The 24,366-nt window shown below is 39.6% G+C and overlaps 1 protein-coding gene across 3 annotated transcripts; it reads right to left on the reverse strand.

The window, feature by feature from the left end:
* Positions 1-152: 152 nt before the first annotated feature.
* Positions 153-24,263, reverse strand: stx10 (syntaxin 10). 3 transcript variants are annotated; one of them, XR_535081.2, is made up of 10 exons: positions 24,166-24,263; positions 23,652-23,727; positions 22,120-22,213; positions 20,455-20,549; positions 19,641-19,703; positions 19,417-19,500; positions 17,491-17,597; positions 16,810-16,904; positions 15,604-15,833; positions 153-1,536 (listed from the first exon to the last, which is right to left on the reverse strand). XR_535081.2 is itself a non-coding variant. In XM_008424298.2 (9 exons), the coding sequence occupies exons 1-9, from the start codon at positions 24,198-24,200 to the stop codon at positions 15,757-15,759; spliced, it is 726 nt and encodes a 241-aa protein (XP_008422520.1). In that variant the 5' UTR covers positions 24,201-24,263; the 3' UTR covers positions 13,653-15,756. The 3 variants fall into 3 exon arrangements, 1 of the variants encoding a protein (XP_008422520.1); XR_535076.2 differs by lacking the exon at positions 153-1,536 and adding an exon at positions 13,653-14,288; XM_008424298.2 differs by lacking the exon at positions 153-1,536 and having other exon boundaries at positions 13,653-15,833.
* Between the last annotated feature and the right edge of the window lie 103 nt (positions 24,264-24,366).

Below are 24,366 nucleotides of genomic sequence, written 5' to 3' on the forward strand. Positions count from 1 at the left end.
ATTGCCAAAATGCGTGATTTCAACGAGATTTAATCTCAAACTGTGGACGGCCATCTATTACTTAAAAAACAGATAGTGCAACAATCAAAACATTTGAAGTTTATCCAACTCAAAATGATTGTTTCTGCTATATTTTATCATATTTTAAGTCRTTTTATTTTTKTATTTTTWTTTTTTTACATAGACCCAGAACTGGTGAAACCTCTCCTTCATGTGAATGTCTGATGAATTCAACACATTACGTTTTCATACGGATATTTGCCAGTATTAAATAAAATTTTAAAAATGAGACCTATATTATTATAATGCTACTGCTAAATATTGAGATTTTAAGCTAACTTATAAAAAATATATTTTAAATAGGATGAAATATAAAACTGTTCAGTGGAGTTAAGGTACAAAAAAATGTGTGTTTTGGCAGATATTATTCATGAACATGTATTCTGCACTGTTATATTCAAAACGTAACATTATGATATTAATTTTCCACCAACATGTGCCATAAATAAATAAGTTCCCCTATTATTGCAGCAGCATGAAATAAAGAAACATTTACTGTAATTTAGGATAATTAATTCAAAGAGCAAAAAAAGTGTCAAGAAATGTTTTTTAGCAAACTCACTTAAAGATAAGAGAACATGGTATTCAATTAGAGCTGATGTGTGACTGTCTCCATAATACAGGAAATGACCACAAGAAAAGACAAACTGACCAAAGTAAARCTGAACCTTCCTGTATCGATGGACAAAGCAATAATGCTAACATTTAAAACAGCAGGAACGGTGACAATCGATAAGAGCCCCAGTTTATCTCGCACAGTGAGGTTGATGACAGCAGCAGTGCTTTTAACGTGACTTTTAGACATATTTAGCAGTAGTACAGAAGTTTAGTGTCATTAATCTTCATCCGTACACTAGACATTGAAGGTGCTGTTTGTGCGAAAAGACAAATAGCAGCATAGTGACCTCCTATGCATATCTAACATATCTGCTATGTTTGTTTACCCAAACTACTTGACTAGATTGCTGTGACTAAGAACAATAAGCTAGCAAGGTCCATTCCTTTTTCTTATGCTTGTTTCTGTTCAATCATTTCTTTTAGTTGTTTTAATGGAGCAAATCCTAAGCACCTTATTGCCTGTGYGGCAAAACAGAAAACAACAAGTAAATTGCCTGAAAGTTGACTAAGTAGCTTGTGACCGTCAACAAATCTTTGGGTCTTCCCCACACATGACAAGAAAAAGATAAGCGAGAAAAAGAATCGTCTTGAATCTCCTTGGTAGACCGAATCAGAGTTGTACAAACACAATCCAGAGGTTTTCCTCAGACCAGAACTCACAGTTTCCAGATCAGTGTTAAGAAATAACAAGGTCTTTAACCCCGTAGTTAGAAAATACATTTTGGTAAAATTATGGAAAGATTTTTCCAGACTTCCCATGTGTATCAGCAGGAATATATGGGAACAAACCTGGAATTTGAGGGTGCATTCACACCAGCCCTGTTTAATCCGCTTCAATCAACTATGTAGTTCATTTATCTGAAAGAAAAAAGAAAAAAAAAAAACAGGTTCATTTGGGGGGATGTGAATACGTAATCAAACTCTGATGTTGAGCAAGAAAAGCAAACTCTGGTCCGGCTACAAACCAGGTCTTGGTTCAGGTGAAGTGAAGTCTGGTGCGGTTTGAATGCATATGTGAACGCCAAGCGGACCAAAGAACGCTTCAAAAGCAGGAAACGTACTATAGCAAAGGGCATTCTGGGTAAATACAACCAAAACAAATGTGCTTGCTGGAAAAAAACATATTTGATATACATTAATGATTACCTCAAAATATTAAATGGATCTCYTATTACAACAACAAAAAAGTGATATTTGATATTTTCTCCRAATTKGCCAGTTTATTCCCATGAATTCGATGTAAAGTTTCTGGGAATTTACCAGATATTTTCTGCTGCTCCCCACYCTTTCATTTGTTTTCATATATATTTATGTATTTATATAATGTAATCTTTTTATTAAYATTTCTCTATGAATAGACAGAGAAGCACAAAACGCATGTGGTACAAGCTAAGCCTGGGCGATAAACCAAAAATTATCTGAGACCGAAATTTATGGCAACGGCCGACGTCATTTTACCCAAATTGGTATATTCAGTATTTAAAGGAAATGAAAGTGGTAATGTCTTTTTTGGCTGTGTATAGGTTAGGCAATGGTCATGTCCCTTTAAGACGCTGCGCTACCTGTACAGTCTGTAGTCACGTGACTCCACCCCATCTAGTTGCCAGAAAGATGTGAAAGGGACTGTGAGGTTGAGGAAATAGAGGAAATACGAATTGTTGAAGGGGGAGCTGGTTGAGGAGGAAAAGCAGCAGCTCATTCCCCCCTCAAAAAAAAGCATCAATCATTAGGCAACATTTTGGGTTCAGCAAGGACGTTAGAAGTTATTTCATACTTCGAAACTTGTTTAGTTTATTTGTTCAATAACAACTAAAAGTACCAATCTTTCTTAATTTATTTGCATTAGCTGTTTTAACGTTCATTAAAGTGGCAATGAAAATAACTGCGAAAAACCGGTCCAGAGGAATTATAACATCAAWATAACTGACTGCGAAGTATTTATCACATTCTTTAATTTCGGTGTGGGTGGGAGTAGTATTATCRTCCATTCATCGTTGTTGAGGTGAACTCTTCAGTAAATCGCAATATTGATTTTAGGCTATATTGCTCAGTCATAGCACAGTTTACGGCAGCCTAGTCGAGTTCRGTACCTGAAGGACGGTRCAGATTTGATAAAAAAATTACAAAGTAAAGTAGGACAAAAATAATCAGGAGAAGACTTGGGGAACAAGGAGTGCACAATTTATTATTTGCCATTTCTAAATCAGCTGTTCAAATTAAATCCAGCGCCGTGTGTGTGTGTAGAAGCTCCTTAAACGGGGGAAAGAAATATCTATGAGAGAGATGGCGGCGGAGGAAGAGGACAGTGTGAGCCTCCCTAGAGAGGAGGGACGAACGAATAGACAGGGAGGAGGTAGAGGTGGTGGGAGCAGGCACGCTTGGATGATTTTGGTATGAATGCATGCATGCATACTGCCTTGTATGTCTGTGTGTGTGTGTGTGTGTGTGTGTGTGTGTGTGTGTGTGCGTGTGAGAGAGGACGAACAATGTGTGGGTGAGTTTTTAGCGTGCGTATGCATATTAATGTATGGATGCGCTCCTCTCGCTTCCTTCCATCTCCATTTATGGCACGTTAACGTCTGCCTCCTCGCGAGGGAGAGCACGTGTGTGTGTGTGTGTGTGTGTGTGTGTGTGTGTGTGTGTGTGTGTGTGCTCGTGCGATCATACGTCCATGCTTGGTGTGCGTCTCAGATCTATGTGCTGCATACGTGTGTCTGGCTTTGCGTTGCGACTGCGCATGTCTGCCGCTGTGTGTGGGTGGTTTGGGTGCTTAGCTCTACAAGGTCTGTGTATATATCTGTGTGTGTGTGTGTGTGTTTGTGTGACAGAGAGAGAAAGTGGGTGGTATATGCACAGAGAATGAGATGAGTGGCTGTTTGTTTTTTTTCCCTCCAACAGGGTGGCGTACCTTTCTTTTTATCCACATCTGCAGTATGCGTGTACTGTACCCAGCGAAAAAATGTAAAGTAAATTCAAAGTAAAAAAGCAGAGCAAAATCATGAATTTTTTACATTTTAGGCTCCTCGCTAAAACAAGAAGCTTGTCCAGGCCCTGGTCAGGCGTCCTGAAGAAACCTGCAGCTGCAACTTCCTGACAACTCCCTCCCTCTCTCTCCTCTTTGTTTACATCTCTTTCTTTCTCCATACGTACAATTCTCTCTCTCTCTCCCCCTTTGTCTGTTCAGCAAACACACACACACACACGCAGAGGAAGGGAGCTGAACGGCGTCGGTCCCTTGTTGCTTCATTACGCGCGCCATCGTTTTCGTCTCGACTCCATTTTCTTTACAGAATGCAAATCCCTGCCAATATATGTGCATCCTCGTGTGTGTGTGTTTGTGTGTGTGTGGGCGGTCTGTCTACAACAACAGATGGAGCTGCCAAATAGGTTGCTGTCTGTGTGGGGATATGTGTGTGTGTTTCTGTGAGCTATCTGAATGCAAATCTGAAAAGTCACCGGGCGTAGGTATTTATAATCAGATGAATCAAAGGTGATTTTTAAAAATTTTTTTATGCTTATTGCGCCTCCTAATAATCAGAGTATTGAGGAAGGAAGGCACAGAGTGTCCCACGGCGGCCGTGTGCTGACCAATCGCAGGAACGCACGGGGAAGAGACGCAGCCAATCATGAGGTGAATATCAACCAGACTGTTAAAGCAAGTGACCGAGTGGGTTCAGACAATTATTCTAATTATCCTGGATTTGAGCAGAAAGACGAGGAGAAGGTGGCGCCGAGCCGCGCCTCCTCCTGAGGAGGAGATGTTTGTTAAGAATCTCCCAGGACAGATGAGGCATTGCGGCACTCTGCCGTCACACGAGCCAAGCTTCAAACCAGACAAAGACACGAGTGAGAGGAGAGAGAAGAGGCTGATGATCCTCTTTTTTTCCCTCTCTCTCCCTCTCTCTCTTGGTCTGCTATAGGAAGATAAACACCTCAGTGCTCTTTTGTTAATGCTGCAGGATTTAATGYGGGGGGGAAGTAGACATAATAAAAACCCAGGGTTGCACCGATCAATCCGCCAGAGATCGAAATCGTCCCAACTTTCCGTCGATCGGCAGGTCGGATCTTGAAAAATCGGAATCTACTTCCTGTTCKTTAAATGCATYCAAACTGAGAAGGTCGTCCATTTTCAGTCCGTAAATGCATCAATCCCACAGGGTGCACTAAAATAATCAGATTAAGGTTTGGGGTGCATCGAGTATAAATATGGACAATCTTAATTCCGTAATCTACTGTTTGATTCAAAAACAACTACCTCTGTCTATGAGCCCTCAGCACATTCTTTTGTTATACGTTCATTTTGTGGAAAGACGAAAAAAGGCAGAAACTTTCAAAATGGGAATCAACAACTCAGAGCAACTCAGCAAAAAAGAAAATAAATCTGTGCAGGAAAAGCCCAGTTGGTGCATCTGCACAAAAANGGGGGGGAAGTAGACATAATAAAAACCCAGGGTTGCACCGATCAATCCGCCAGAGATCGAAATCGTCCCAACTTTCCGTCGATCGGCAGGTCGGATCTTGAAAAATCGGAATCTACTTCCTGTTCKTTAAATGCATYCAAACTGAGAAGGTCGTCCATTTTCAGTCCGTAAATGCATCAATCCCACAGGGTGCACTAAAATAATCAGATTAAGGTTTGGGGTGCATCGAGTATAAATATGGACAATCTTAATTCCGTAATCTACTGTTTGATTCAAAAACAACTACCTCTGTCTATGAGCCCTCAGCRCATTCTTTTGTTATACGTTCATTTTGTGGAAAGACGAAAAAAGGCAGAAACTTTCAAAATGGGAATCAACAACTCAGAGCAACTCAGCAAAAAAGAAAATAAATCTGTGCAGGAAAAGCCCAGTTGGTGCATCTGCACAAAAAAATTAAAGCGACTCCAAACGGTAAACACAGCTTGCAGACACGAAATTGGTCAATTTTATTTGTGTGGCACATTTCAATGACAGGACAGTTCAAAGTGCTTTACACCAGAAAAATATAATACAGTAACCAATTATGAAACAAGCAGTAATCACTACATTTAGTCAAATCAAGCAAAAATACATCAAATATGTTGAATATGTCCTCTAAGCCTTGATTTAAAGGAACTCCGTGTTTCAGCATTTCTGCAGTTTTCTGGAAGTTTCTTCCAGATTTGTGGTGCATAGAAACTGGAAGCTGCTTCTCCACAAAGCACTAAAGATCCATCCACCCAGTTAATTTCTTTTAACTTGTTTGTTTGAATTCTTCTCCCCTCTGTCCYGAAAGGTTCTGCTGTAAAGATATTTCTTTCCACAGCTGGAAAGGCCATTCAGCCATGTTGGCAGTCACACCTCCCAACTGTGGTCTTCATATTAGACACCGTGTGTGTTCTTCGTCTGTCGTCACACGTTAGAAAATGGGAAAAATGATGAATACGTGACTGAGCTGCAGGGTAGGGAATTATTTTTAAAAATCTAGACTTGTTTTTYAAAAAAATGCATTAGAAGACATTTTWWAAAAAACTGTCCTTGTTCTTATTACAGCGGGAAACTTCCTGAAATGTCCAGTAAATCAGTGTCAGTTTACTTTGGCTTATATTAAAAAGTAATAATCATGTATGCAATTCTTGAGAGCTGCACTGTTCACCATAGTCACAGGTGAAAAGAAAGTACATCTCTTTTCACTCCTAGGGTTTTATGTATCTGATCTCAACCATCCTCAAATGTACAAAAAGGAAACACACACACACACACACACACACACACACTGGACTGTTGAATGAAATAAGTCGGAACGATCTGGTTTCAAAAAGTGAACGAATCTTTCCAGTATTGTTTCAGTCGTTCGAGCTCTACAGAAATCCAGATCCAAACAGCCCTCTAAAGGACCTGCAACAACATTTCAGTCAAGTTGAGGTTTTGACTGGGTGATTTCAACATTCTTTTATTTTTCTACATGTGCTATGTTTGGCATCAGCGGGCTGATCCACTTTGGGCCAAGTTATGGCTGTTAGACGGCCTCTATTTGACTCAAGGTTTTACGATGGACTTGGAGCCCAGGTCCGGTAGCCACAAAGCCAGAACAAATGATCTGCCACCCTGCATGAGCTCTTTGTGCTGGAAGCTCCTCTAGGATCTTTTTGATGGATAGAGGGGAGAAGATTTTCACTTGGTAAGGATTTTTTTTTTTTTTTTACTATTTAGACTAGGGGCACAGGAAAAAAAATCTACCTCGATTTCCTTAATTTTGTGAGATTGGCCATTGGCTGATRCATGAAAAAACAAAATTTTCCACTGACTTTATCTACCTGTATTAGCCAAAATTGGAATCGGCAGGCCAGGTTTTTTTTAAAGATCGATGACGGTCCGAAATTCGTGCACCCCTAGTTTGGACAGTTTGGATTTTTATCACATTTTAAGCAGTTATAAGAATAACCATAATCCAAATTCTCTTATTCATCACCAKAGCCTAACAGTACATCAGTAAAAGCTGAGTGATTTTAAGGGCTTCAAAAATTGGTGGACTTTTTTTCATGACGAAAAGTCATTGTTTGCAGCTTTGATTAAAATATTTGAAAGTTTTATTTGGAAAGAAGCAATGATAAGTATTAGTTTATGCAGCAGAGTAGATGGGAACTACTGTGAAACAWATTGACCTCAGTGTTGTTTTACTGTCTGTTCAGTGGATTAACATCACCTAGATGCAGGCAAGAGAACAAAATAAAAGTAACAAATTTTAAAATGGCATTTCAACAAAGAAATATCTCCAAAACATAAGATAAGTCATGTATTTGTGTTTTATTAGAAAAAAAGATAATAGGAAATTGTTATGACAAAAGTTTAGACAATTTTTGTCTGAACTACAAAATGTGTAATTAGAGATGCACTGGTCAGTTTTCGACTAGCCAACACCAATTAACATAAATTAAAYTATAATCACAGAATTCAAAATAYTCTGTCTCTCCTTTCTGCCATAATGGGCCATTAATTTCGCTCAGTAGAACAAAATGTGACATCACAGTGTTAGAGCAGTTCTTGTAAAACAGGATGTTCCAATTACTTTTAAACCAACAGGAAATAAATATGAGGTTAACATTTTAAACTGTCTTTACATTTCATTTTAGCAATAAGCRTGATTAGTTCAGTTTGCMTTGCTAAAACTTCTGAGTGTGTTAGAGAATTTCCAAAAGGCTGCCAGCMTTTCCAAATCCAACATGTTTTTCAACAGAAGAGTTCAATGATGRAGCTGTTTTGCTGTTTATTTTAGGTTTCTCCTGAAAGTCTTGCTCTCTCTTAATTTCCCGCAGCCTGAATGATCCTTATTTCTACATGTAGTAGAACAGTTTCTTACATCTGTGCTTCCTCTAAAATAGTTTTTTTTTTAAAAACACTTCACTGATGCAAAAAAAAAGGCTGAATTGTCTTCACTCAGCAACAGCGGTACCACTGAAGATTGTTGAAATCACGTCCTTGCAGCTCTGATTTGTGCTCGCTGATCAGATATTTTTTTATTTTTCTTCTTGCTTCYAATGGTCAGGGTGGATCAAACTGAAAACCGCATCTCTAATAAGAACTTAGGAATTGGATCTCCTAGTGCCATACGCTGTTAATCGCGTTGTTTGCCCTCTTGTAGGGAAGCTATTTAAAGGCAATGTTCTGTCTCGTGTTTGGGTGGGCCAGAGGGTGTTTTGTTTGTGTGTGTGTGTGTGTGTGTGTGTGTGTGTGTGCGTGTGTGTGTGTGTGTGTGTGTGTGATAATGTTACATTTCATTTTGCTTTTTTTGCTTCACATTTGAGTCTTTAGTTATCAAGTTATTTTTAAAAGAGATGCTACTAATATTTCATCTTTTAACGCCTGTATGTAGAGTTGCGTAAACGGTTGATACACGGTTAGGTGTAAGATAGTTTAGAAAAAGAGAACCACATATTTTTACATTGAAATTGTATGACTGAGGTGCTGTGGGTATTGTGATGGGGATCTGSGTGTTTAATGCTGGACCAGATGTTTAGTTTTTACTGTACYGAGGATTTTGTCGGGCAGGGTCAGGGGGTGCCCCGACTGAGGAATGGATGGATGTTACAGGAAGACAAAAAGCTGTGAGGCTCACTTCAAGTCAATTCTGCAAGTCTAAATGACTGTTTTAAACCAAATTATGTCATAAATAAAAATGTACTCACTCTTAAAAGTATCAATTGACCCAATCAAGTTTACAATAACTGGTTCTTGAACCAGCTTTTTCTCAAAGCATAAGCTACCGCTACATGAATGTTTAAAATCCTTCTTTAAACGCCACCTGGTGGCCAGGTCCAGGTGCTCCGGCTTGAAGGAATGGGGGGAAGGGGGGGCCTCAACCACTGCAGCAACTGCCAAAACCCACCATGTGGCGGGAAGGAGGGGATCCCAAAAAGCGGTGAACTATGATTGTAAAAGAGTCGATCACTGTATTYATTCGAGCACCTTAACGGCGGACGCCACAGAGCCTCCACCGCTATTATCCAACACTACAGAATACCCTCCAAACATGTCCGCCAACAACGCCAAATAGATTGAAAAATACTGACATCACTTCCAAAAAATTGTTTAAAAAGCAAAACAAAACAAACAAGAGCACGCCACTTGTTTGTTTGTCCGACGTCTCCATCCGTCCGTCAGTCTGCATCGGTTAACTCCTGATCTCATCCGACCCACAGATAGGGGGAAAAAAGTGACTTGTAGAGAGTGGGGGAAAAAAAACAATAAGAAATAAAAGCACCTTCTGGGGAGCGCTCAACTTTCCTGTAGAGCCAAAGCCCTCTGCACCTTTCTGAGCACGCTCACTGTTGTCACTTCCTATCTGTGGTATATGAATGCTGGCATCTGAAGAGGGACTTTTTGCTTGGGGAAGGGGTTAAAAAAAAGGGTGTAGATTTAATATGAGGAGTCGTTTTCTATGTAATTCCTTGTTTTTATTGTTTTTACTTTTATGTACTATTGSTGTTTATTTGATTTCTTTCCCCTTCTCTCTTCTCTGAAAGATGTTTATTGTTGAAATGATGAAGGGTGAACAGTTCAAGCTGTCTCCCCCCAGGTGGGGTGAGGAATGGGGCTCTTGGAGATCGTCTAGTTGGGTGGAGTGTAAGCCAGGTGATGAATTGAACAGGGTTCTCACACAGGACTGGAAATCCGCACATGAAGAAAGAAAAACCCATCTCCTAATTTCAGCTGACGATTGATTGAAATCTCAGATGATCTGAAGAAATTGTGCCATCTTTCAAAAAAGTTAAGAAAGCAGTTGCTTTCTACAGACTTGGAAAAAAAATGGGSTCAAAATGAAAAGTCAAATTCTACCAGCAAGTGTTGAAATTGTGTCTTAATGCAGCTGATAATCATTTGCTGACAGCCACTTTTTCTCTATGCAAACAATCTAAGAGGCATGGAACTACAATATCCACTAATCTTTTAATTATAAACATACGTAGATATTGAGCTTTAATAAATTTACAAAACAATTTGGCTCCTTTTTATATACACGAGAGCAAAATTTAAACGTTCACTCCTTAGAGTCTCAAACACAAGATTTTAGCGGGTCTTAAAGGCCGCCGCTTAACCCGTTATTCAAAGTGTAAATGGATAACACTGTTTAATTTTCTGGACTGAATCCCGTTTCCGACATAAAATTACAGTGGGTTTCACCGTCAGAAACCTTGTGTGTGCTTTCGACTTACAAATTTGGTAATGAAAAGGTGGAAAGTGTCCAACAAATACATGTTTTCAACACTTGATCCCAGTGTAACTTACAGAAACAATGGGTGGATTTTTTTTTTCCTTTGTGGGAACCCGGTTGAAAACCACAAGGAATGTCAGTGACAGTGTGATCACATGTATTAAAACAAGAAAGATCTTGACTTGAGAACTGACAAGGGCAGGAAGGAAACGCAAGACCTTCTTGAATCAAGATGGCAATACTTAGGTGACGTCTTTACAGCTTATCCCTCCCTCTCTGTCCTCCTCACCGTCACAGCCTTTTTCTCCCATGATCCTCGGCGGTTCTGCTTTGACCACCTTCACTCGCCTTGTGAGACTCCAAAAATCTTCACAACTTCCTTCTGTCTTCTTCTCTGTGGTCTTTTTAATCCACGTCTGTTTACTTTGCTCTTTTCCGACATCCCCGCACACCAGAGACAAAACACATACTTCTATATATAAAGCTCTATACACTGTATATGTACACATTTAAAAAAAAAAAAAAAAACGGGAAAACCTCCGAGATGCATACGCTCGCCCACGCACCTGCACACCGTCAGGATACGTGTGTGTGTGTGTGTCTTTGTGTCGCTGATGCAGTTTTAAGACGAAAAAAAAAATCACCAGTTTACCTCTGGAGCTCTCAGCCATAGCAGACTTTAATCTCAGCTCTGCAAGCAGCTTTCTGGACTGCTGTGGCTGCCATTACAAAGCAGGTTAATATATATAAACATATATATGTATAAAAAAAATTTTGGGTTTGTTTTGAGGGTCAAAACGGCCATTTTGAACACACACACAGTGCAGGGCTTTTACAGAAACGGGACGCAAGCCGAGAGTTCATGTCAACTGTCTTACCTCAGAATCATACTTGTAGAGCAGGGGAAGGGGCGGGGCTTGCACAGGACCATAGCAACCGTCAACAACCATTTTTGAAAAAAGAAAAGAAAGAAAACCACCTCTTGATTGTCTCTGGTGTTGTTGGGCGAAGATAGCTTACAGAACTTCTTTTCTCAGTTTCCGGTATAAATATATAAATATATGAACTGTACATTACAAAATAGAAGCACTATCAAAGTTTGATTGTTAGGTGTGCACTCGCAGCATGAGGTATTATTCTTTATTACTCTTCATAACTCGGATAAATGAAAAGGGGAAAACAGATTTTTGAAGGTTTGTAAGAAGAAAAAAAAAACACAAAATAATGCAGTAGCATCCATCGATGTCAAAGAATATACCCACCCTTCACCCCCACTCCACACACACACACACACACACACACACACCCAAGACCTCCTACCCTCAGTCCCGCCACCTCCATGCAAGCCGATTGTTCCTTACACCCCGAACTGCCCCGTGTCCACGCCAGTTTTTCCCTCGTGTTCAAAGTGCCAATAAACTTTGTGAATTCCTAACTGTGACCCAGAAATAAAGATGATTGCACATTAACTACTGTAAAGAGGAAAAGAAACCAGACTGATGATCAAAAATGAGGAAAAATATGGATATCCTAATAAAAGATTTGTAATAAAACAAGATTGAACTGAACTGCTGAGTTTTGTCTTTCTGTTTTTGTGTCAGTTTTTCTCCCGGTTGAGTTCATTCCCAGTTGTCCAGTGAAGGGTAACCAGGCCCCAAAAATTGTTTATGCTACAAAATTTCTTCTGTGTCAATCTATAATTTTTTATAGATATGAAGGTGTGAAAGGATAGAAAATGTGAAAAGCTTTTTGCTGGTTGGACTGTGACATTTGTAAGACCTTTATACTTTAAGCCTTTAGATGACGGTGGCAGAAACCAGACACCATTCTTGTTGGAGCTAAAGAATGTGAAGGAGCCTGTCTGACCTTTGACGGCTTTCCTTTAAACGTCTCACAATATTTCAAAATAGTATTTAAAAGACGAAGAAATCATCCGTTAATGTTACCACAGTAAATGTTTGACAATTTTTGTTGGATTTGAAGCGCGTGCCAAGGATGTTAAGCACTCCCACCTTTTATCCACAAGCTTCCCAACACAAATTGTGTCCTAGTGGTGCTACTAGGCTATTACAATAAAATAAGAAGTAAATGTCAAGAGGTGATGTGATTGAAACACTGCAAACTAGGGATGCCAGATAGGCATCAATACCGGTATTTGCCTATGTTGGAGCTTCAACTTATCAATATGCAGCACATGATTGGTGGGGTGTTCAACTGACAGAGAAGCAATGTCAATTGTTCACAGTTGGGAAATATACAGTCATGAAAAAGTTTGGGCACCCCTATTAATCTTAATTATTCTTATCTCTAAATATTTGAATGTTTGCAACAGCTATTTCAGTTTGATACAACCAATAACTAATGTCAGTTCAAAGTTTCATATCGGTACATCCCTATCACAATAAGTTTACGGTACATATTTGAGGTATTTTGGTTGAGCAATTTTTTTAAAATTTGCATCTGAATTTTATTTTTCCATTACCTCCAAGTCATAATGATCCATAATCAAGAAATAAGTGTTGCAAGGACGGCCTGATCTAGACAAATTTACACATGCCATGTTATTTCCATTTCTTGTTGATGGATTTAACTGAACTCCGGTTAAATCCATCAGTGCCTCAGAGATTATTTTTTTGCATCCATCCCCTGAATTATATTTTCAATAAACTGTTCTGATTTGCTTTCAGTCTTCTTTTGTCTTCATACTGTAATGGTAGCCAGGAATCCTGATTAACTAGTGAAGGGACCTTCCAGACACAGGTGTTTTTATACTATAATCATTTGAAACACACTGTCCACTCAAGTCAATCTCCTTTCCCCTCATTGTGAGACGACTAGCAGCAATTGGCCAGACTTCTGTTGAAACAGGTTAGTGACTTCAAAGGGAGTGAATATTTATACACTTTATGCTAAATGTCATTTTGTAGAAATCAGTTTTTACTTTAACATTAAAGGGGTAAAAAAAAAAGCCTAATTTTGTTCATCATGACCAATATGTAAAAGCAATAAAAAAAAAAAGGGTGAAGCATCCAAAGGGGTGAATACTTTTTATAGACACTTTAAAAACGCCAGCCTCAGGACAGCGGCCAGGTTATTTTCAGAACTACGTCCAGGCACAAGGGACCCGCACTCTGTTCATTCCAGCTAAACCAAACGCAATTTCACACGACGGTTCAGCTCTCTAGAGAAGGATGTGACGAGGTCTCCATTTTGATAAGTGCCTTTCAATTAAAAACTCATTCGCACGGTGTCTTCCAGCAAGCGAAAGTTTTTTACATGTATAAAAAAAGAGGGAGATCACAGTAGGAACCGAGACTCAAAATACTGTATTCATTCAAACATACAGGTCAGTCAGTGTACAGGGTGTTCTAAATGAATTTGGTTGCTTCATGGAGAACAAATCGGACGACAAAATTACACCAAGATGCAGCAATCAGACAATGTTCAGGGATTTTACCTGATCAGACCGGACTCAAAACTGCCAACATGTAAAAAAAAAAAAAAGGCAGCTAAGGACCATGAACAGTGACAAAAAAAAGGAAAGAAAAATCATATTGCTTATGGGCACAAAAACTACTTCATTGTCTCATAAATAAGTCATAGTTTTACAAAAACAAACGCTTGTCTGCAGCCGTCTTGCAGGTAGATAAATCCTGATGGCTGGCAATTATTCAAGACTTTTAATGGCAGTTTTTTAACCCCACGCCACTCATAACAATCCAAAATAACTAAATAAACCGTTTCAATTTTAATCAAGTTTAAAGTAACCTGTAAAAGCAGAATTAAAACCAATCTTCAGCTTCCTCTATCACATTTTTATCTACTATACTGAATTGAGTGAAGGCAATTTGATAAAAACAAACTTGATACTTTAAATACAATAAGTATTTAATGCAGTCACATTAGATGTTTGTGGGAACTGAAATGTGCCGCAAGATCTGCAAAAAAAAAAAAAAAAGCATTACAGATACTTTAATGGTTACTGACCTCCAGTTGACAACAACAGATCTTACAGGTGACACTGAAGTGCAAAACATGTTTCGAGGAGTTTTACAAATAATAGTTTTTGTTCGTTTCTTTCCACTGAATATGTAAAAACGCACACATTAGGAGACATAAAAGCACCAAGAGGACTAAATCTCACTTGGCTCTGGCAGTGGGAAGGCTTTTATCTTCAAGCCAAAACTTCATAGAGAATAATGTATCCTGACCCATTTGTGGACAAATGGTATACAAGTTTGTTTTTCCTCAGAACATAGACCCCAAAAATTTAAATTGAAGACATTTAGATTTGAGTTAAAAACAAAAGTTGAACCTGCAGAAGACAGTACAGTAAAATGAATTTACTTTCAAACACACACACACATTAAAGCATTGTGGTTATGATGCAGCACTTTAGCACACCTTAGTGTCGCCTGAACAGATAAAACAACAAAACCCCTCAGCATCCAGCAGAGGGCGCTGTGAGCCTAACTCTGGCCCGCACAAAGACGCATCTTGCCCAGCAACCATTTCTCTCCGCAATTAGCAGACGCTTTTAAATAAAAGAGGCGAACCCATTCGCTCCGAGCCAAGGCCTTCTCTCATCAGCCAGCGAGAGTAACGAAGCCCCGGCCAATCGCGCGGGTTGATGTCTGACGGCGCTGCGGAGGCACGTGGCGGCAGCCCCCGCTTCACCCGSTCTCTTTCAGGGCGGGAAATAAAACGGTTTTCTTCAGGAATCCGTTCGTTTCCACACCAAACGAAGTGCACCTCTCTCTCTCTTTTTTTTTAAAATCAGTGTTTTCAGTTATGACTAACGCTTTCCTCTTCGATGAGACGTGGATGTGACCGAGGCTGCCCCAGACCCGGTAGCTTAACTGATAATTTGTCATTATAATTAACAGGTAGGCACATGAACATGATGCACGGTTCAAAAATAGTATAAAAATATATTTAAGGCAACAGCCCGCCACTCTTTGTGTTGGGTTAAAACACCAAGAGATGGATTGTAATTAATGTAATACTTCAAACATTTTACCAAAGTACCTCCACGAGTGTGTTTTTTGAGTGGATTTTTCAAACCACACCGTTCTCAGTGACTGCTCTAAATAATCTCCAGAAGCATGAAAATGTGTGGTTTGTGTTTGTAGACCAACATTTAGCATCAATAATCGCAATGCACAAATATGAAAAACACCTCCGACATTCTCTCAAAGTTCTTCTTCTTTCCACCAGATCCGTTAAAAACGGATCTGACGATCGCGTCCTAACCTTTCAGTGCAGGCCGCAGTTTTCTCCTCGGTGTGAGTAAAAGGAGTGATTTTAGGAGGGAAAGGAAGAGCAGGAGACATTCTTCTTTCCATCGTTTTCTGTCCATTCATCCTGACAGGTGAACATCGTCAAGAGGTCAGAGGTCAGAGCTCTTCAGAGAGCAAAGAAGAGGATGAGGACGACAATCATGATGGCGACCAGCACGCCGATGGCGCACCACTGTCTTCGACCTGGAGGGGGCAGCAGAGGGGAGAAAACTATTGCTGCAGTCTGCTGGATTTAGTTTTCCTCATGGTTCCTCCATGGAGGAACTTTTTTTTCCTCCATGGAGGAAAAAAAAAAATCAGTTTTTTTTCTGATCTGATTTACTATGAAAAAAATAAATGTATATGTAAAATATTTATATTCCCACCCCTTCTGTTCCTCCTTCCTGTCTTCTTTCACCATCCCTTCATTTCTTCCTGGTGTCCTTGCTTCCTTCTTTCTTTTTGTGTCATTCCCCAATCAATCCTTCCTTCTTTCATTCTAGTACTGTTCACTACCTACTTTCATTATTTCTTTCTAGCAACATTCAGCGATACTTCCATCCTTCTAGTGTTGTCCATCTTTCCTTCCTTATATCCTCAATTGTATACTCCTTTTCCTCCATTTCTTCATCTGTTTCTTGTGTCATTCCTTCCTACCTTGTCTTTGCCTAATTGCTTCATTTTATCCTTTTCTTCATTTTTTCTGCCCTTCTTCTTGTCCTTTCTCAAGTCCTTCCTTGGTTGTGCCCTTCCCCTATTTTTTTGTCCTCGATTCCCTCATTCATTCAACGTGTCCCGTCTTCCTTACGCCCTTCCTTCTTTCCACTCACTGTGTCCTTCCTCCGGGCCTGTCGTTTGTTCTTTCCTCCTTCTGTCCCTTTTTAACTTTATTTTCTTATATCCTCCCTCCTTTCCTTCCTTCCCACCTTTGTGTCATCTTTCAGAATTTTGAGGTTCCGTATACAGTGTCAGCGTAATTCAGAACTTTGCCACAATTTTGTGGAAAATCTTTGTATTTAAATATTAAGAATGTGTGGTTTGAGTCTGGAAAAGCACGTAGGAACTACTTGAACATCAACCTCTAGTCTCGGAGCACAGAGTCAAACGCCGTAAAACAGATTGTTTGGGGAGAAAGGCTTTCCGAACCCCAAGGAAACGGCCGGTAGATGTGTTTGCTTACTGCTGGTCATGTGCGAAACCTTCTCCAGCTTCTTCAGGACTGAATCCATGCGGGATGACGTCTGGTCCATCTCATCTCCAAAATCCCCCAACATGCTAAAACAAAAGGAGACCAGATAAGCAAACTGAACCGAATGATGTCAAAACACAAATATGTGAAAGGAGCCAGCACAGAAATCTGGTTGTGAGCAGAACTGAGCAAACTTAATCCGACTGGCTGGAAACTAAGAACTTATTTTCTTATATGCTAACAGATTGTGCTGCATCAACACCCACTGTGTAAGTTATTACAGCTCACCTGTTACTTCACTTTTGATCAACCATAGAAAATATTAGCAATCTCCAAGAATTCACCTCTGCTCTTGACATGAATAATTAGCTATCGATCACAACCATAAGTCTGCTTTATGTTAAAATCAATGAAAAAAAATGTATCTGTTTTTACCAGTTTATAACAATGGATCTTAACATAATCATTAATCTGGAGCTTATCTGGAGCTTTCCTTTTGCAGATACTCCGATTTAAATATACCAAGAGCAAGAAACAATCTTTAGATTTTCCTAGCTGAATCACATTGACGCTGGCTATTTGGTTAAAGTTAATTTACAGTAAAATTCAACAAATTCTTGAGGAAGTGAAAACCACCCAGATGAGTAGCGCTCTGTAGGCAGGAGCACTCACACAGCCTGCTCGTCGAGTTCGTCTCCGATACGTCCAGACATGTCTTTGAGCACTCTGATGCTTCCCGACACCAACTCTAGCTGCTCATCCTGCTCCTGTATGATCAGCTACACACACAAAAACAAACAAACATGTTTCAGTCTCATCAATGACTAACATCCGCTTCCAGGATGTTTACTTTAGCAACCTTTCAGTCACCTTTTCCCAAACTCCCGCACATAACTGTGAACTGAGAGCTCATCATAAAATGATGCATTTTATTCAAATCTTTTTCTTCGTCACTGAAAAGAGAAGCAATAAAAGTTCTGATTCAGCTCAGAAACTACAGTCACTGCGTAAAGAATGCAGCATTTTTTTCCAATTCATCTCTGACTTTACTACAGGCTTACAGGAAGTGTAATGATGACACAGTTGCATCGTTGAACACCCCTGTCAACCCACACCACAGGAAGTAAAACAAAAAAAACCCCAAACATCTAATTCAGTCTGACGCTGAAAGGAATCCTTCACTTCATTCACAGCGTGAAAGCAGAAGCAGATCTTTAACCCAGAGTGAGTCCCACGTCCTTTACTCATCTTATTATCCCTCTGTGTGGTACCTTTGATAACATCTCTTAGTAAGAAAAAAAGAAAAACGTAAAAAATTTGAATCAGGAAGAGATTTTTTTTTTCTTTTAAGTTGGGTTACCTCTTCTATGAAATACTATAAATGCTGTTACATAAAAAGTTCACAAACCTCTTAAGTTTGACATGTAATGGCACAAAAATTGATTAAAAAATAATAAAATGAAAAGTATGGCGATATTTTTTATAGAACCTCAGAATGACCGTATCTGTGAGAAAGGTGGGTGAATCGATTCACAATATCTAGAATATCGATACCCATTTGGTATCAGTATGGTAAGGTGGATGCATCAGTTTCATATTTCCTCTTGAAATTTTATTTTTGTAGTTTTTCAACTCTACCTCCAAAAACCATTTTATATTGATTTGCTCTCAAATTATAATTTTTTGCACTTTTGGAAAAAATTGCATGCAAATTTGTTTTGTTTATCTACCGTTTCTGTTTAACATGTTTGTATGTTATTAACATATTTTGTAAACACCTTTAATTTTTTGTCCAAATTCTGATGAGGTTTTAACAAAATAATTTAAAGGGGAAAAAATTTAAACCCCCACCCCCTAAAGATTAAAGTTTGACGATATATCAAATGTAAATAGTAAAAAGTATGAGTATTATTATCGGCAATACTTGGTATCAGATTGCCGAGGTATCGCTCACATGTACATTTATTAACACTTTTGCAGCCATATTCCTTTAGAATTAAATGGAGCAGTTTTAAAAAATATATTTTAACACAACCAAAAACTTTCTGGTTTTTGGTTGTCCTTGGAAACAACCAACAGTTGTTTCCAAGGACAACTGTTGGTTGTCCTTGGAAACAATGTGATAGCCTTGTACTGGATTAATAATGAGTTGTTACTTGAAATCCGTAGTATGTGCTTCACAAAAAGTTTTAAGAGGCTGTAAACAGCCTCTTAAAACTAATTTATGATAATGTCCATAGAAAAATAAAACAAATGTTTCAGAAAAAAGTTTGAAATTAAAACTTGGAAAAAAACTTCATAGGGCTTTAAGGTAAACATTAAATGCAGCACTTTTAACAGATTTACTAATGGATGTCTACAATTTCCAATAAATATAGCTTCATTTTCTTTTCTTTGCAACTTAAACATTAGAAAAAAAGGTTTTTTGAACAAATAGTTGATTCTTTTCTGTCCAATTTGCACTTTCCACAAATGTTTTAAGTTATAGAAACATCAACTTGATAAAAACATTCACCCTCCGTTTTCTGCTCTGCATCTAATTCTTCCTTCTACTCGTCTTTCACGTTGCCTGTGCCTCCGTTCAGCCTCTTCCTTTACCTGCTGCTGCTCCTGCTGCTCCTGAATGTACCTGGAGTTGGCCGACACCAGGTGAGCCTCCAGTCCAGTCGAGCGGTCTTGTTCCTTCAAAGCCAGCAGGCCCAGAGCAAACACACGTAAGATCCAAATACGCAAAAATAACAGGAGAAAAACAAAGCTGTGTCGTTTTTAACAATTCACGAAGAAATCTGTGGATTGTTTTGTGTTTTAAAGGAAGCGCTAACCTGTCTGTTCTTCTTCTCTGCCCGAGCCACGGCGGACGGGCTGGACAGTTCATCTTTCATCTCCTGCAAGGAAACATTTTCCATTATTCCACAAATAGCAATACAGCAATCATTTTAAAAGTTTGCCTCAGTTCACGAGTTTCATTCATGAGATTTTTCTCTGTTGTGCCAGTAAAACCAGAAATAAGCTCCTCTCTGAAAGTTGTCTCATTTGTCTCAAATGACTTTGTTCTCCTCAGATCTATTTTAGAAATGGTTGCTTTACTTTTGAGTGGTTCTAGAAGCTGACTCATATTTTCTTTTCTTTATTAAGGTGAAGAGTTCCTCAACAGATGTGAAAACAAAGTGACGTGTATCGAGAACTCGGGGCTGCTTACAGTAAAAACACAAAAAGCGCTGTGCAGCTCAAGTCAGTGTGTTTTATTGGCAATAATTAACGGTAAAGTTACAGCTGGCCTTGTTCGTGCAGTTCTCTTTTTTGTCATGGCGACCCCATCGAAGGTGATGTCTGCTTTGAAAGTAGCCACAATTTGCACACACATGTAAAAATAAAGACATTTACATAACATCTAAACAATAACATTTAAATATAAGCTTATTTTCAACGTACTAAACTCTGGGGTTTTTACAAGTTCTCCAGACAGCTTAAAAGGACAGAAAACTAACTTTTAATGGATAAGTACTAAACTTTATTTAATAATTTATCAGTCTTTGAACAAGAAATGTACAGGTGCATAAGCGAGAACACAAAAATCTCACTAATATTCATACAAATGCAGAGGTTCTACAGACAAATTCGTAGCAATAAAGTTACCTGAACCGACTTCCTGGTGCGCTCCACAAAGTCTCTTCTCTCCTGAAGTTCATTGTCGCCCAGCCTGAACTTCCCTGGATTTGACTCCACAATGCCTGATCCAGTTAAGGTTAATCAAAAATGTCTGAAGTAGTTTACATTTCAACATATTACATTAAACCTTCCTTTTATTTCAAAAATGCTTGAGAAAGTTGTTGCCTCACGGCTCTGCTCACACTCCAATAAGCATCATTTTTAAGAACAAAATCAGTCTGATTTCTGAGCCAGACTGATTCAGACACCAGTCATATTCCTCATGGCTGGTTTCCTCATATATTTCAGGCTTAACTTGGTTTATCCAGTTTAAATCCCATTTTTCAGTTCGTTTCCTGTGCCTATTAGGGTCCCTTTAATTCATTATCCATCACGCTCCGTTGGCCACATATTCTTCAAATATTTCATTGCCAGGCAGATGACACCCAACTCTTTACTTCTTCCAAACATAATTTCTCTTTCCACCTACCTCACAGCAGAAAACACACCAGTTCACACTAAAATCTTCAATTTTAACTGAATAATTGTTTGTCGTTTCTGTTTCTATAATTTTTGGATTTTCTTTTTTGTCTGTCTGGGTTTTTTGAGGTGCGTCCTCGAATAAAATGATAATTTCTTTGTATAAGAGACGACCTACTCCTGGGAATCTAAAGCAGCTGACATAATTGGTGTTTCATTTAAACACATTTATAAAGCAGAAAGAGTATCATATCTGTTAAAAACATTAACTAGATGTTTACATCTAACTTTTGTGAGTTCCTCATAATGTGTTTCCCCATATCTAGTAGTATATCTAGTACTTTCTTTGGTATTTTCAATCTATAGTTTTTATTATTAGCCGGAAAAGGGTAGAGTGCCTTCAGGGTCAGGGGGGTCATCCTGCCTCAAGTGGAGGAGTTTAAGTATCTGGGAATCTTGTTCACGAATGAGGGAAGAAGGGAGCGGGAGATCGACAGGCGGATTGGGGCAGCGTCTGCCGTAAAGCGGGCGCTGTACCGGTCCATCGTGGTGAAGAGAGAGCTGAGTCAAAAAGCGAAGCTCTCGATTTACCGGTCGATCTACGTTCCCACCCTCATCTATGGTCATGAGCTTTGGGTCATGACCGAAAGAACGAGATCACGGGTACAAGCGGCCGAAATAGGTTTCCTCCGCAGGGTGGCTGGGCCTCTCCCTTAGAGATAGGGTGAGAAGCTCGGTCATCCGGGAGGGACTCAGAGTAGAGCAGCTGCTCCTCCACGTCGAGAGGAGCCAGTTGAGGTGGCTCGGGCATCTGGTCAGGATGCCTCCTGGACGCCTCCCTGGYGAGGTGTTCCGGGCATGTCCCACCGGGAGGAGGCCTCGGGGAAGACCCAGGACACGCTGGAGGGACTATGTCTCTCGGCTGGCCTGGGAACGCCTTGGGGTTTCTCCGGAGGAGCTGAAAGAAGTGGCTGGGGAGAGGGAAGTCTGGGTCTCCCTTCTGAAGCTGCTCCGGATAAACGGCAGAAAATGGATGGATGGATGGATGGATGGATGGATGGAGTTTATTATTTGCTGCAGGTTAATTGTTTTTTTTAGATGTTCACACATCCAATGACATATTGATGCTCAGTCCAGAACCTCAACATGTGAGGTTCTGGATTTAAAGGATACTGATGGTTTCACTGAGGTCCTCCAGGTCCCAGTCGATGGCCCTCAGACAGTTCCTCAGCTCGTTGGCACTCCAGTCCAGCTCATCTCGGCTCACCTGAGACCACAGACACCAATGCTCAACAACCAAATGGCTACACAATGTTTTATAATGCAGCATTTCTGGTGCAATTACGACAAATACTACAAGTTCCTCTGAAAAACAAAGAAAACTAATAAAAAACAACCAGATTTTTTTTTAAAAGTTACTATTTTCTCATTTTGTCCTTTAAAAAAATATAACTTTACTCTTCATTTTGTCCTTTAAAAAAATATAACTTTACTCTATGTATTTTGTAACGGTTTAATGTCATGAACGAACACAAAGTTATGCATAAGTATGAAATAGAAAGGAAAATGACACCTGATTTCAACACGACATTTTTTTAACACAAAGAAAAAGCTGAAAGTGTGTTGTGTGTTTGTATTAAATCTTTTCTACATTGACAACCCTAAATTAAATTCAATGCAACCCATCGTTGTTTCATGGATGCAGAGCAGGACCAAAGAGCAGAGAGTGAAAGAGAAAGTTTGAACCATCATTTCTGACAATCATACTGGGCAAGGATCAAAACCCAGACTCCAACACCTTTCTGCCCGACTATTCACACCAGGACAGTCTGCTTGTTTGGGTCGGACCAAAAGTGCACTTTTTTTTCCCCCTCGTTTGGTGCAGTTTGCTTTCACGTTGTGCTTTTTTTTTTTTTTTTTTTTTTTTACAAGTGGACAACAATTTGTAAAATCACAGACCTGAAAAAAAAAAAAATCAAACACAGAAAGTCCCGCTTCCTAGTATTACAACTGCGATACAATTTTGAATGTCATGAGTGGCTCATTAAGGAAATTTTTTGCATTGGGATATTTCTAATTTCTGTAAATGAGTGTTGCTAACAGATACACAACATGCAGGCAGAAAATGCAGGATCAGGAACAATTTCAGCACATACAGTAGTAGTGCTAGCAAGACCGAAGGGCTTGTTTTTACCATAATGTCCAGCAATCAATAGTATATTTCCCACAATTGGTTCAGAGGGCGACCTGTGTTTACACCCGAGGCAAACCATTACCAGAATTTGTTTGGAATCAGACTGAGACCATGTCAAAAAGCATGTGTTGGTCCAATTGAATGGTCCACAGAAGAATTCGCTGGAGTGTATTCACACCTGCTCCAAAGGTCCAGACCAACAGTCCATTTAAAGTGGACCGAGTGTGTCAGGTGTGAATACACTCTTAAACAGGAATAGCAAAAGCAAATGAGGTGGATTAGCAGTGCTGGTGTCGACCTGGACATGTTACTGTGGAATATGGTCCTTGCTGCCCGGATAGTGAGCTGTTAGCATGTCACGACAGTCATGAAACTGTGATACAGCATTTTTTGGTCAGAGGCTTCTTCACAGTGGTTGCAAGACTGACTGCTATCAGAGACCCTTCCTGCTTACAGCATGACCATCCACCGCTACTCTTTCAAGAATGGTACGTGCTGCAGTACAGCTCACCTGTGTCCCCTCCTGTAACAGTTCTTCCCATCGATCAAACAGACCCCGAGCGCGAGACAGGGCCTTCTGCACCTCCCTGGAAACCAAAGACACACATGACACAAGAATTACAATGCGGAGCATAGCAGCTGATTAACTACACCCTCCATACACACTTGGCTGTGTACAGATCCGTCTCTAGCTAAAAAAAATAAATCACTCCACCACACTCACTCGCAGCAGCCAGCGTAATTACATTTCAAGTCAAGTAAAACAAAAACGAACCACGATATGTTAAGCTTGTCTTTTAATAGCATTCGCAAGCATAAGCACATAAACTATCCCTGCGCCACTGTATGTCTGTATACAAGCTAGCTAGCTAGTTACAGCTATCTCCGTGCTAACTCTTCTGTCATAACTTCCGAAAAGTACCCCGAAGAGTCATTGTGCGGATTATCACTAATAATACTTTGTATATATAAGTAAACGTCTTCACGAAAAACAGCTTTTCGGTTTCTTTTTGTTTATTTCTCACCCCTTTACAACGAAAAACGGGTCCTCTATCGACATTGCTTCCTTCCTCTGTAAGCCTAGCGCATGCGCACGGTTGAGACACAAGCAGACGTCCCCACCTCCCCTCCTCTCCTTCCTCCTGACACGTACATGTAAATTAAACGCACCTACGTAACAGAATGTCATCTGGGTGCTGGTTCTCTAAAGTTTATCTTACCCTTGT

The sequence above is a fragment of the Poecilia reticulata genome, linkage group LG1, assembly GCF_000633615.1.
Source record: "Poecilia reticulata strain Guanapo linkage group LG1, Guppy_female_1.0+MT, whole genome shotgun sequence".
In the NCBI taxonomy this organism is placed as follows: Eukaryota; Metazoa; Chordata; class Actinopteri; order Cyprinodontiformes; family Poeciliidae; genus Poecilia; species Poecilia reticulata.